We start from the raw sequence: 14,705 nt of genomic DNA on the forward strand, positions 1-14,705 counted from the left end.
GAATTCTAACTTAGTAATTCAAGGAAAATATGCTTTTTTTCCCTGCCAGTCTTGTTGACCTTCTTTCTTCCACAAGGGCACTGACTCTGCTGGAATATGCTTCTACTGGTGCCAGTTACTCTCTTATTAAATTAGGTGCTAAATGTTGACCAGGCTATTAGATGGCTGGTATTCCTGGATAGTATTCAAGGGAGGAGACTCTAGCAATTTATTTTTTCTCTCTCCTCTTGATCCAAGATGGTTAATGCTAAAATAATGGGCTATTGTTAACCTTGCTGAGATGATGTAACTCAGGTGAGAGACCAAAGGTCTTTTTGCATTTGACTAAGCTGCTTATTGCCTTGTCCACCTGCATCATCTGGGACACTGGAATTTGTGTTTTCTGTAAAAAGGAATAGCCAGTGAACGTCACAGGGAAATTCATTGCATTTTACCTTGATTTATTTATCTATTGCCCTCAAGAAAACCTATCTTTTCCCACCCTTCTGCGCCAGTTATTTGAGTAATGTGTGTCAGTATAAATTATAAAGATTGTTAAAGTGCATTTTCCCAGTCAGTTATAGTGGTTAAATATTCTCCCTTAGGAAATCATTAATTATTTAGGAAGTCATGTATGAATTGCCCACTGCCAATTTAAAAAAGAAAACCAGACTTTGAAGCCATTAAAAGGCTTGCCTGCTATAGAAAGACGAGGTATGAACTCAACAGCAATCCATAAAATTGAGTGCCCCCATTATGTATGCAATGGCAGGACGTACAATTTTGCAGTTTACAGTTTGCTGGACTGGAGCAGTTTGATTCAGTAATACACAGGTTTTCCTAAAAAAAAGTACAGAGACATTCAGTCTATATTCTGACATTAAAAATCTTTGTTGGCATCGTGAGAAATCTGTGTAAAAGAGTTTTAAATCCTTATACGTCCATCATTCTGGTTGGCCTGTGTGGATGCAGACAAGTAGTTGCTTATAAACAGATGAAAGAAAATAAAGGAAATCTTTTGGAAATTGCATTTATTGACCTGAGGGTGGGTGTGTTGAGTAAGTGTTAAGTTGCTGGCATGTTTTCTAGATGTAGATTTATCTATGTGAAAGCAGAACTTGTTGGAAATACACTGTTAGTCAAATCAGCATCTGTGAAGAGAAAAGACAGGTTGTGATGTTTCATGTGTGCCATTCATCACAACAGGTACACAGGCAGAATTTAATAACTGATGACCAGTTATTTCTAGCACTTTCAGTTTTTATTTGATTTCTAGCAGTTTTTGTTTTCTTTTTCTGTGCCTGCTTTATGTGGCTGGAACAATTCTTCTCCCTGATTTCCTGGTTGTGGGTTGAAGACCCCCGCCAGTGATTGAGCATGTAATCGAGGCTGATGTTCCATTGCAGTGTTGAGGGAGTGCTACGTTGTTGGTAGTGAGGACCTTTGGATGAGATGTTAAACCAAGCTCTCTGCTTGTTCTGCTGTAGTGGATGATGGTTTAAAGTTCTCAATTTTTGAAGAAGAGCAAGGAGCAATGCCCTGACCTCAACCAAAAATAGATTGATTAACCATTCAATATACAGCTATTTATGTGAGGTCTGGATGTCTGCAGAATGATGAAGGAGTTTGTCTGGGTGGCTGGAATTTTCTTTCCCAGTGAGCAGTGAAGGCTGGGCCATTGAATATGTTCAAGGCTGAGTTAGACAAATTTTTGATTGACAATGGAGTCGAGGGTTATAGGGTACAGGCAGGAAAGTGGTGTTAACGCCACATCAGATCAGCCATGATCTTACTGACTGGTAGAGTAGGCTTGGGGCATATGGCCTCTCCCCCTATTTCTTATGTTCTATGATTGGTTATATCAAATTACATGTTGAGATTACATGAGAGATGTAATAAGATTCTGCTTAAATGCAACTCTGTTTTTCATTTTACCGTTAGAATAAGGGCAAGGTACTGTGTTATCCATCAAAGAATTAAAGAGGTGGTGGTCAGGTGGCACATTATGACTTAGATGGTGATCAAGTTTTCTGTGGTTTGCATTTTTGTTTGTAAACTGTCTTGCAGGCTTCTAGTAGCAGGTTCTCTAGGTTGGTTTAGATCGGTGCTTATTGTGTTGAGTCTAGTGTGAGCAAAAGTGCTCATTGTTTCTTGGATGATGTTCAGGGCTATGGTGAAGGAGCAGGTGAATAGGACTAATTGGAAAGCTCTTTCAAAGAGCTGAATGCCCTCTTTCTGTGCTGTAACGGTCTATGACAAGTAGATTTTAAAACATTTAGTGTGTATAAAAATGTCAACATAAGGCATACGCATAAATGGGTCCCTCAATTGTTCAATGTATAATTGCACCACATCATATGGTACTAAGAGATACAGATTAGGCATGTCCCAGGTTTGAACCTTTAGCTGAGATTAAATAATTCAGACTGCGGCAAAGGTTGGGAGAAATATTTAGTTTCCTTCCTAAGACTGGCAAGAATAAACAGCTTCTCATTGCTACCAAGTGACATAGCCTGATATGTGTGTATGTTGACTTCAAATTTGGGCTGAGCTGTGATTGTCAGTCCAATATTTGGCTAAAGGGAGTCATTGTTCAGCTGACATGTAACTGAGAGTGACAGGGTTACACACCCCGCTTCAATTCTTTCCAGAGCTGCCAACCGGAAGATACTTTGTCAACACAGCTTGGAGAAATGTCCTACTTTACTATATTACCTCAAGGAAGAGGGACTTCAGTTATGTGAAGACACTACAGAAGCTGGGACTGGGCTGCAGGAGAATTAAAGGGAGATTTAGTAGAGTTGATCTAAATCACAAGGGGTTTGTTAAGAGTAAACAAGGAGAAACTTTCTGCCAGCCAGGGGGCTGATGTAAGATAATTGGCAAAAGAATCAGAGAACAGAGAAGCTGAATGTTTTACCTGAAAGAGTGGTGGAAGCAGATGCAGCAATGACTTTCAATGGGGAATTTGAAGCTTGAAAAGGAATAAAAAATTACGGGGCTTTTGGAATAGAGTAGGTAAGTGGGATTAATTAGGTGGTGTCTTTACGAAAAGCTAGCGCAGGTGCGATAGGCTGAATGGCCTCCTCTTGTGTTGTAACATTGTTATTTTGCAAGACAGTAGCTGAGGTAACCCTGGAGTATAGAATTAGCCCCAATTCACATACCTGAACAAATCTTCTGTACAGTAGGTGAGCCAGCAGGACCCAGATTTGAATTATGGTCTTTGCTGACTTAGATGACCTGAGCCATGACAGGAATTGTGGGCAAGGGGGCGGAATACAATTCACATCAGTGTGACTGGATTAGGAAGGTGCACAAAATCAACCTCTGATTATATTCAATATTCTTGTTGAAACTGTGCATAATAGATGAGGATTGAGCTTCGCTATGATGTATTTAAAGTACAAAAATCCCACCTAGGCTGACACGTAAAGGATGGACACTTGGGTAAAGCACCATACCACAGCTAGAATCAACACCTGCAGGAGAGGGAAGTTTCTTTTCATTGTAAAAACATAGTTAAATCTTGTTTGCATTTCTCGCTTGGCGAGCTTTTAGTAATAGTTGTGATGGAGGAGAAGTGTATACAGAGACCAGCTACTTCCACACAGCAGAACAGAGAAGTGAGGAAAGCTGGTCAAAGCTTGACTGTCATTGACAGATTAGGTTGTTTGTCTGCCTGGCCTTGGAGCTGAGAGAATGAATTGTAGGATGAGTTGAAAGACATCCCGACCCCGCCCTCCAGAGGTGTGGGATTGGTGAAGATTTGTCCCTCTACATTTCTAATGTTCAAGGTAGGAGATTTATCAGTTTAGTCGCTATAGGTGGCAGCTAATGGATAACATCTTTTCACCAGGAACATCATTATATGTTTCTCCCAGTAATCCCCAATGAAGTGGATAAATGAGCTTTATTTACTTAATATACTAGCTAAACGTAAACTTTATTAAATACATCACTGATGAAGTGCTTTTAAAAAAAATCGAAGTGAGCCGTGGACTTCAGTTCTGAGTTCACTGGATGATTGTGTGAAGGAGCAGAACTAAGATTAGTGCATATTCCATTCACCTGAATGTATCCATGAACATGCCATTTTAAATTGTATTTGTTTATTTAACTTATCCTTCTGCTGATGGCCTCTCCCCCCAACTCCCTTGATATCCTCCCAAGGCCATTACAATTCAACTTTGTTGTAGCAGAAATATTGGGGTGCAGGCAGTCAAAGGCAGATAGTGAGAAATAGAATAATCTAGTATATAAAACATTGGAGCATGGCCTACTTTGCAGTTCCTATTTCTTGAGCAGGTAACCTGTTGGCAGTGTGTTGTCATTAGGAACTTGTGGTAATTTGGTTGCATCTCCATTGTCTGGAGGCTTTTACTAAGAGAGGACATTGTAGGTACAGAATTTGTGGGCTTCTTTCTGTTGTTTTTGTTGTGGATTTCCAGCATTCGCAGTTTTTTGTTTTTATCTAGAGAATGACAGTACAGGTGTAATACAAAGGAAAGAAAAGATTTGTCAGCTGCGGATTCCTGTTTCAGCTACAGAACTAATAGCAAAATAATGAATGAAGAGTTAGTATATAGCTCAGTGTTCCTGTTCAGGAGAGATAAGGGTGTTATCGTTAGGATTTTAGTGAAGGATGCTGACTTTTTGTGCTGTGCAGAGCACTCAACAGTAAAAGTATGAATTTAGCTCTTTCAAACTTTCTAGTCTAGAGCATTTTGAGCCAGATAACCCCAAGCTGAATTACTAGTGGTTGTAAACTCATCTGGTATTGGAAATAGGAGCAGTTTGAGCTGGTAAATTAAGAGCAGCAAGCAGCATTGAATCATATTGACACAAGTATCATTTTCTCTTGTGTATTGGTACCAAATCATTTATGTCTAGTGACAACACTGGTTTAGCAATGCTGTGCGTTTTTAGAGCTGTTCCTCTTCTGCAGATTTTGAGCTGTTATGCTATATATTAGCTACAGAACTAGCATGATGTCTTTTGTTAACAGGTGGCTCCTTGACAAAGCTGGCCTACTATTCAACTGTGCAACATAAGGTTGCCAAAGTACGATCCTTTGATCATTATGGCAAAGTAAGTATGATGTGTAGCAACAAAAACAACTTCTATTTATACAGCACTGTTAATGTAATAAAACATCCCTAGGCATTTATAACAGGAGTGTTATTAAGCAAAATTTGACACTGAGCCACATAAGGCGATAATGAGGCAGATGGCTGAAAACTTGGTCAATCAATTAGAGGAGCACAGATACCTCAGAACGTTGTAGGGCTGAGCAGATTGCAGAGGAAGAGGAGACCATGGAGGGATTTGAAAGCGAGGATGAGAATTTTAAAATTGAAGCATTGCTTGACTGAGAGTCAATATAGGTCAATGAACAGGACTTTGTTTGAGCAACAACACGTTCAGCAGAGTTTTGAATAACTTCAAGTTTACGGATGGTAAAATATGAAAGGCTGGTCATATTGCAGTGAAATAGTCAAGACTTGAGGTAATAAAGTCATGGATGAAAGTTGCAGTAGTAGATGGGCTGAGGCAAGGGCAGAAACAGGCAATGTTACAGAGGTAGAAAAAGATGATTTTGATGATGGATAGAGAATTTATACCAGGAGGCTCATCTCAAGGTCAAGTAGGATGTCAAGATTGCGAACCATCGGGCTCAGTCTGAGACAATGGGCAGGGATGGGGCTGGAATCAGTAGCTAAGGGATGGAGTTTGTGGCATGAGCCAATGACAATGCCTTTGGCCTTCTAAGTTTTTAATTGGAGGTAAATGCAGCACTTCCTGGATTAGATGTTGGACAATGCAGAGGCAGTGGAGGGGCCGAGGAGGATGGTGGTGAGATAGAATCGGGTGTTATCAGCGTGCATGTGAAACTTGGTGAAAGTTGTACTTGAGTTTGAGAGCAAGGTGGACCAGACAGTTTATGTTGAGAAACGCCATCAACTGTGCAAGACCACATGTAATATAAAAACATATTTCATAATGGTGTCTTTGTAACTCATACAACCAAGAGCTATTTCCAAAAGCATTTGCTCCCTACACAGATGGTAAGCAGGTGAGCTGATACATGTTATTGACTAAATAGAACTAACTGTAACCATTACTTTTTAATCCAGTTTATTTTTTCATTCTAGGCAGCTATTGTGACAGGTGTAATAGTAAATTAACAAAGAACACGTAATCAAAAAATCTTGACAGTTTTGATGAAATAACTAGAACTTTGTTGAAATTTTGAGCTTTTTGTCAGATGATCATTTAAAAACTTTTTGTCATACAAGGGTATCCAAACTATGACCTTCAGCCCAAAATGTAGTTCCCAAGCCCTAACAGTTTGGCCCACTAAGTACAGGTAGCTCAATCCTATTTGTGCCTTTGTTGCTTGCTGATTGATTTATTTCAATTTTATGCTGCTAGGAAAGGACTACCCTTATCACAGTTACTTCATTGCTGAAACCATCCTAAGCTAGAACATCAAGCTTTATTAATATCAGGAACTTAAGACACTTGCAATTTACTGGGAAGGTAGATTTTAAACTGAGTCTTTATAGTACACCCTGAGCATCTGTTGGAGACCATTGAGGTAGATTTTTGTTGTTCAAGTTGTATTATGTTTCTCCTGGAAAACGTGCCTTTCTGCAGCCTGTAATTCAGCCCATGATGCTGTGTTTGTGTTTTTCTAAGGTCCCTGATGATGAACCTTTGTACGAGATCTCTGTTCAGGAAGAAATCATTGCCCGACTTCATTTCGTTAAATTTGAAAATGCTTATATAGAAACATGCCTGGACTTCATCAAAGCCCACCTGGTGAACACGGACACCAAAGTGATTAAAGCTACGGGAGGCGGTGCTCACAAGTTTAAGAGCCTTATCGAGAAGAAGCTGGGACTAAAGTAAGTGAGAGCATGGAGGGAGGCTGTGACATAGTGGTAAAGTCACTGGACTAGTAACCCAGAGGTCCAGGCTAATGCTTTGGGCACGGATTCAAATCCTTCCACTGCAGCTGGTAGAATTTAAGTTAATAAATCTGGAATTGAAATTCAGTCTCGGTAATGATGACCATGAAACTATTATAAATTTTCGTAAAAACCCATCTGGTTCACTAATGTCCTTCAGGGAAGGAAATCTTCCATCCTTACCTGGTCTGGCCTACATGTGACTCTGGACCCAAACAATGCGGTTGACTTTCAACTGCCCTCTGAAATGTCCAAGAACGCCACTCATTTGAAGGGCAATTTAGGAATGGGCAACAAATGCTGGCCTTGACAGCAACACCCACATCCCAGGAAAGTAATTTTAAAAAAGTTGGTGAGAACAAGTGATGTTGGTACCAGGGTACATTGAATCACACAGCCTCCAACCAAATCTTTCTTTCCTATATGCTGGGCACATGTGGGAAACGCAGTTTGCTCCATTAAATCTAAGGGTTGCTAGCAGTGCTGCGTGTAGCTGCCGAAACTTGCTTGCTAGTTAGCTAGCTCTCTGGGGCTTGCTTGTGGATCGATGGAGAAATAGATTTCAATGGTCAGGAGCAATTATGTACCAAAGGACAGTGTGTGGGAAGGATGAGGTAAGAAGACTCTCTGAATGAAGACAAACTATAGAAAAAAACCCCTCCATGGGAGGAATTCCCACTTGCCTTAATAAATTGTCTAATCTTCTCTCTGCCTGTTTTGGCTGAAAGTGCTTTTGTCTTTGAGTCAGGGCATCATAGGTTCAAGTGCCACTCCACTCTTGAACTTGAGCACAAAATCTAGGCTGATAAAACTTGTGCATAACTGACGTATCACTGCACTGTTAGAGATGCTGACTTTCAGCTGAGTCATTTAAACCAAGGCTCCACCTGCCCCCTCAGGTGGGCATAAAAGATCCATGGCTCTATCCCATTATCTTAACCAATATTTATTCTTCAACCAACAACAATAGATCATCTGGTTCTTATCTCATTTTTATTTGTGGAATCTTGTGTGCAAATTAACTGCTGCATTTCCTACATTGATCATTTGAAAGCAAAATTGTATCATTGGCTGTGAAGACTTTTGGGAAAACCCAAGGTCGTGGAAAGGTGTTATATAAGTGCAAATTCTTTATTTCCTTTGTTTAGTACTTATGATTATGCATACTGAAATTATGTTTTTAAACTTGGAATAGAAATCAAAAATTTTTTGGTGGCTAGAAATCAAATATTTGTTGGTATATATCCTCTTTTAGGCAGACGATGAACTTCACCTTTGAAAATGTCAATGGTGAATTATGTGGTTTTTGCTGCATTGCAAGAGACGTTTTCTTAAGTTACTCTTTGAGTTATCCATTGTATAATCATTTAGCATTCAAAAGGTAAATGTTTATACAGCCCTCTTGCTTTCTGCTGTGAGGCAACAACCTGAAATCATGTTCTGCTTCTGGTTTGATATTTAACTAAATCATGGGTTAATAAAGACATGAATTAATACCGTGCTCTCTGAATATGGGCTTATGTTAATAGTCCTTAATTGGCATACTGCTGGGTCAGTGGCATGTTCAAGTTAGATCCAGTTAAAAACATTAATATGTTTTGCATTATTAAACATTGCTTTCTACCAATTTTTATTCAGTTTCTCCATCTCCTGAAGGAATTAGTTTTGAAGGAAAGACTATGGGTTGGATTTTCGCAGAGTTAGGGAGACTCCACAGACCTTTAAAAATGGCAGCCGGAACCCGATTCAGAGAAACCTGACTCCATTCCTGGGGTTTCCGATTTTCATCAGGGCCTTTTAAATTTTCTGGATAGTTTGGGTCATGAGCCTGCACTTTGCATTCCTGACCTGGCTGGCTCCATTTCAGGAACATGTGTGTCCTGCTCCTCTTCAATTTTCATGGAGTTGTGCCAGCCTTTCAAAGAGTCATGATTCACAGCACCTCAAGAAGTGTTGGAAACCATTGTCTACGTGGGAACTTTTTGAAAGGTAAGTTCAAATGGTCGTCCTCATGCCTCCCATGCCAAGGGATGGCACTTTAATGCCCATTCACCCAGTATACACTGTGTGGAACCAGTGAATGCTATAGTGACTTATAAAAAAGTATAAAAAAAGTTTAAAAAAGTTACTTATTGATAACTTCCTTAAACAAAATACTACTTTTGACTACAGGCCAATAAAAGTGTCAGTGGTCCAGACCGTTTAAAGTATCAATAGCAGAAAGGGCAAGCACTTGAAACCTCTTTTCATCTTGTGTAAATAAGTATTGTGCAATTGACAGCATAGATCAGAGAGCCAGAGTTGTCAATCAAGCTTTGTTTTCCCTGGGGCTCAGGTGTTTAACAGGCTAATAGATTTCTGGGCTCTCAGCCAAGCCTCATTATGTATTTTTGGATTAGAGCCCAGACCTCCACTATAATACTAAAACATTCAGCCCCAATCTAAAGTGATGTGTGACTGCACTTTAGTGAAAGAATAACGCAGTACATTTTGCATGGTTTAATGACTCTTTCCTTATAAAATAGTACACCTTTAAACCGAGGATGAGGGATGCTATAGGGACATTTGCTGAGTTTATAATAATGCTAAATTGTTTCTTCTTTTCTTGTCTGTGACACTTTTAAAAATATATATTAACACGTGAGTTGGAATATCTGGCATGTCTGCCTGATCTTTGGAATGCACTTTTTAAATAAAGAACCCAAGCTAGCCAGGTCATTCATCTTGAGCATTGGTCAACAGCCTGAAGAACTCTTAAATTTTTGACCTCATCCAGTAATTATTTAACCATAATTGGACTCTAGTCATAATGGGAATAAGGTCATGAGCAGCAAGTAATACACCCTGCATTATATACTGCAAAGCTTCTGTTGATATAAAACACAGACTCATTGTAAGTCAAGTTCCATAGGTATAATTGTATGGCTGTGTGCCTTTTTTTAGGCTGAGTGCAACTTTATTACCAGTCAGTGTTATGGAGGAAAGCAGGCAGTATTCAGATACAATGGACTGTGTGCTGTTGTATCTCAGTTTTTTTGCATGGTATTGTTATGGGGTGAAATGTACAATTTGTGATTATGAAGTGGTTTTGTTTTAAACCTGCAAAGCCTAATTGCTTTTAAGTAATCCCAAGGTGATTTGACACACAAGCCACTTAAGATGCTCCTATCTGACTCTGGTATCTAATGTATGTATATTCCAAGTGATGGCCTTTGTTTCTTTATAAATTTCCCCATTACACTTAAAGACAAAATCTATGTTAGACTATGGGCAGAATTTAATGTAGGTAACGGGGACCTTGCCTGCTGGCTGGCGATCCAGCAAAATTCTCACTTTGCGTCTTTTCAGAAAGGCACACTGCATTAAGTGCCAATCAAAGACTTAACTGGGCAGCAGTGGGCCTTCCCCAGGGTAAAGTAGCTCTTCATAGCTTGGCAGCTCCACCAGGGAGATGGTGGTGGTTGTTGGTAATGCATCCACCCGAGGCCCAGGATTGCTGAGGGACCCAGGCCACAGCTAAATGATGGCGGTGGAGGGGTCGTGAGGAAGGGAAGTCGACAGCAAAGGCAGCGGGGTGGCTCTCGGTGACACCTCCTCCAACCCCACTCCAACGCTGAGTGCCTTTGAATAAGGGACCTCCCCTGGAAATCCGCAAGTTACTTCGACAGAGTTTGCTTTTCGGGCTTCCCACATGGCTGTCCATGAACGTCCCGCCACGGACTTAATGGGGGCAGATGTGGGAAGGTGACAGGGTCCGCACCTGATTAAATGCCCTGCACTGCCATCAAATTTGCCACGGGAGATGACATTAAATTCCTCCCTTTGTGTGCGATCTAAAGGGCGCAGGACAGGATTGGTATTGTGCCATTGGTATGGGTGGGGAAAAACAATTCTCAACAAAATTTGAAAGATGTACAGATATTCTTGGTTTCTGCATGTGCCAGCAATATGTTGTTGATCTAGTGCCTGAAGTAAATTTACTTTTCCCTTTGGAAATATGCCTAAACAACATTTTTTTTTTAGCTTATTCATCCTAAACACTTCCATGAATCTGATACTCCCTTCGGCAATAACCTGAATTTAGTTAGAGTTTTTAATGTAGTGAAAGCTCCAGGACATTTTTCAGAGGAGAAACTATTGCTGAGGAGTAATGGGAAAGTTGATCAAAAGCATGATATTTCTAGCGGGTTTGGGCCTTGGTGGGGGTGGTGGGCCATTGGGTGTTGAGGCTTCAGAGAAATTTGGAAATTCAAACTCAATGACATGTCATGTTTGAGGACAGGACTGATGGATGATTTTGACAGTTTAAAGCAACAGAGATTTACATAAGTTGCAAATAGACAAGTTACAAAAATGTTTTGGACTGGGGGAGAGTGGAATTTAGTAAAATAAGGCAGGATCTGGCCAAGGTAGACTGGGAACAGCCATTTGTGGGGAAATCTACAGAGGAGCAGTGGGGGGCATTCAAAAAGGAAATGGGGAGAGTACAGGCTCAACATGTTCTCTCCAGGGTGTTAGGAAGGAGTAACAAGCCTAGAGAACCATGGATGACCAGAGATATTCAGGATACGTTGAGAAGGAAAAGAGAGGCTTTGAGTAGGAACAAGGGAAGCAAATCAGCGGAGTCATGAGTGGAGTACAGAAAGTGCAGGTTGGAGCTTAAGAAAGCAATTAGGAGAGCAAAGAGGGGATATGAGGAAGCTCTGGCTGGTAAAAGTAGGGAAAATCCCAAGTTATTCTATAAATATATCAATGGCAAGAGGATAACCAGGGAAAGAGTAGGGCCCATAAGGGACCAAGGGGGCAATCTATGGGTGGAACCAGAGGACATCGGTAGAGTGTTGAACGAAAACTTCACATCCGTTTTCACCCAAGAGAATGAGGATGAAGGTATTGAACTTGGGGAGAGAGACTGCGAGGTTCTCGAGCAAATTTTTAAAGGGAGTGACAAGGTATTGAAGGTGTCGGCAAGCTTAAAAGTGATCAAATCTCCAGGCCCGGATGATTTGTGACCCAGACTGCTGAGTGAGGCAAGGGAGGAGATCACAGGGGCTCTGACTCAAATTTTTAATTCACTCTGGCCACGGGGGAGGTGCCAGAGGACTGGAGAACGGCTAATGTGGTTCCGCTATTTAAGAAGGGTTGTAGAGATAAGCCAGGGAACTACAGGCTAGTGAGTCTCACATCAGTGGTAGGGAAACTATTGGAGAAAATTCTGAAGGAGAGAATCTATCTCCACTTGGAGAGGCAAGGTTTGAGCAGCAATAGTCAGCATGGCTTTGTCAGAGGGAGGTCATGCTTAACAAATTTGATTGAATTTTTTGAGGAGGTGACCAGGTTGTAGATGTGGGTAGTGCAGTTGATGTAGTTTACATAGATTTCAGCAAAGCCTTTGACACGTGGGAGACTTATAAAGAAGGCAAAAACACATGGGATACAGGGTAATTTGATAAGGTGGATTCAAAATTGGCTTAGTTGCAGGAGACATACAGGGTGATGAGAGAAGGATGCTTTAGTGACTGGAAGCCAGTGTCCAGTGGCGTACCACAGGGATCTGTGCTTGGTCCCCTATTATTTGTCATTTATATATACGACATAGATGACTATGTGGGGGTAGGATTAGTAAGTTTGTGGATGACACAAAGATTGGCTGGGTGGTTAACAGTGAGGTTGAGTGTCTTGGGCTCCAGGAAGATATAGACAGGATGGTCAAATTGGCAGATAAGTGGCAGATGGCATTTAACCCTGAAAAGTGAGAGTTGATACACTTTGGAAGGAGTAATTTGACAAGGAAGAATTCAATGAATGGCATGACACTAGGAAGTTCTGAGGAACAAAGGGACCTTGGCGTGTGTGTCCATAGATCTCTGAAGGCAGAGGGGCATGTTAGTGGGGTGGTGAAAAGGCATTTGGGACACTTGCCTTTATCAATCGAGGCATAGATTACAAAAGTAGAGAGGTCATGTTGGAGTTGTATAGAACCCTGATGAGGCCACAGCTGGAGTACTGTGTGCAGTTCTGGTTGCCACATTATAGGAAGGATGTGATTGCACTGGAGGGGATGCAGAGGAGATTCACCAGGATGTTGCCTGAGATGAAACATTGAAGTTATGAAGAGAGGTTGGATAGACTTGGGTTGTTTTTGTTGGAGCAGAGAAGACTGAGGGGCGACCTGATCGAGGTGTACAAGATTATGAGGGGCATGGACAGGGTGGATAGGGAGCAGCTGCTCCCCTCAGTTGAAAGGTCAGTCACGAGGAGACATAGGTTCAAAGTGAGGGGCAGGAGGTTAAAGGCGGATGTGAGGAAAAACTTTTTTACCCAGTGGGTGGTGACAGTCTGGAATGTGCTGCCTGGGAGGGTGGTGGAGGTGGGTTGCCTCACATCCTTTAAATAGTACCTGGATGAGCACTTGACACGTCATAACATTCAAGGCTATGGGCCAAGTGCTGGTAAATGGGATTAGGTAGGTAGGTCAGATGTTTCTCACGTATTGGTGAAGACTCGATGGGCCGAAGGGCCTCTTCTGCACTGTGTGATTCTGTGAAGTTGTAGTTTGTCCGGGATGGAGCCAGGGGAGGCCTTGGAGAAGCTAAATTTGGAGGTTACTGAAATGATAAGTAAGTATTTCAATGGTGTTGGGGGATGAGATAATTTTGCTGCTTCATTGCCATTCCTCGGACCCCCGTTCTGCTTAAAAGTCACGTTTTGTAGAAATGAAAGAATTTAGGGATCTTGATTGATATTGTTTCCACAATCAGCATGTAGCTAGTTTTAAAGCTTTGGCTATTTGTAGAAGAGAGTAATGATTCCTTTAACTGGAATTAGATCTGGGTAGGTGCAGTGGTGAAGCATCATTGGTTGGACTGCATTTCAGTACGTTTTCGTCGTTATGCAACAAGCTGATGTATGCAAAGGAAATGTAATCTATCATTTTGATGTGTTTAATTCTTAACAAGGCTGCTTTAGTTGATCAGGCCATAAAAGCCTTGTTAAGCTTAAAATATTGCTGTCAATTCTGTGTGAATGGGGTGAGCTGAGTGTGATATCAGGCTGTTAAGCTGAGAAACCTATTGAAATGAGATGTTATTGTCTTTCCCCTGTTGCTAGTCCCAAAGTAAGTTTTTTTTTATCCTTTCATGTTGCTGGCAAGGCCAGCATTTGGTGATCATCCCTATTTGTCCTTGAACTGAGTGGCTTGCTAGACCATTTCAGAATGCAGTTAAGAGTCAACCACATTGCTGTGGGTCTGGAGTCACATGTAGGCCAGATTGGGTAAGGATGCCCGATTTCCTTCCCTCAAGGACATTAGTGAACAAGATCAGTTTTTTTACAGCAATTCTGAGACAAACTTTCAATTCCAGTTTTTATTAATTGAATTTAAATTCCACCAGCTGCCATAATGGGATTTGAGCCTGTGTCCCCAGATTATTAGCCTGGGCCTCTGGATTATTAGTCCAGCGACATTATCACTTTGCCACCATCTCTCCAAGTGCCTCCTGATGACACTGAATCAGTTTTCAGATATGGTAACCTGTCATAATCTTAATGATGCGCAAATTTCTGTTAACTAAATGTGTTAAGGGATATGAGGCAAAGGCAGACATGTGGAGTTAGGCCACAGATCAGCCATGATCTTGCTGAATGGCAGAGCATGTTCAAGGAATGAAACTGTTTACTTCCCTTCCTGTGTTTCTATGACCTCCTTATGCTACAGTATTTGGTATTATGCTTCTGGAAAATGAGTTTGTC

The 14,705-nt window shown here is 41.1% G+C and overlaps 1 protein-coding gene across 4 annotated transcripts in view; it reads left to right on the top strand.

Annotated features, from left to right (window-relative positions):
* The window catches only part of pank4 (pantothenate kinase 4 (inactive)), a 69,901-nt gene that overhangs the window by 11,548 nt on the left and 43,648 nt on the right, over positions 1–14,705 (top strand). For 3 of the 4 annotated variants that reach the window (XM_041205940.1, XM_041205937.1, XM_041205938.1), the window contains exons 2-3: positions 4,988–5,070; positions 6,682–6,890. In XM_041205940.1, the coding sequence (XP_041061874.1) occupies positions 4,988–5,070; positions 6,682–6,890 (292 nt within the window). The remainder of the gene's footprint in view (positions 1–4,987; positions 5,071–6,681; positions 6,891–14,705) is intronic. The other variant, XM_041205941.1, reaches the window with a different exon arrangement.

The sequence above is a fragment of the Carcharodon carcharias genome, chromosome 15 (assembly GCF_017639515.1).
Source record: "Carcharodon carcharias isolate sCarCar2 chromosome 15, sCarCar2.pri, whole genome shotgun sequence".
NCBI lineage: Eukaryota > Metazoa > Chordata > Chondrichthyes > Lamniformes > Lamnidae > Carcharodon > Carcharodon carcharias.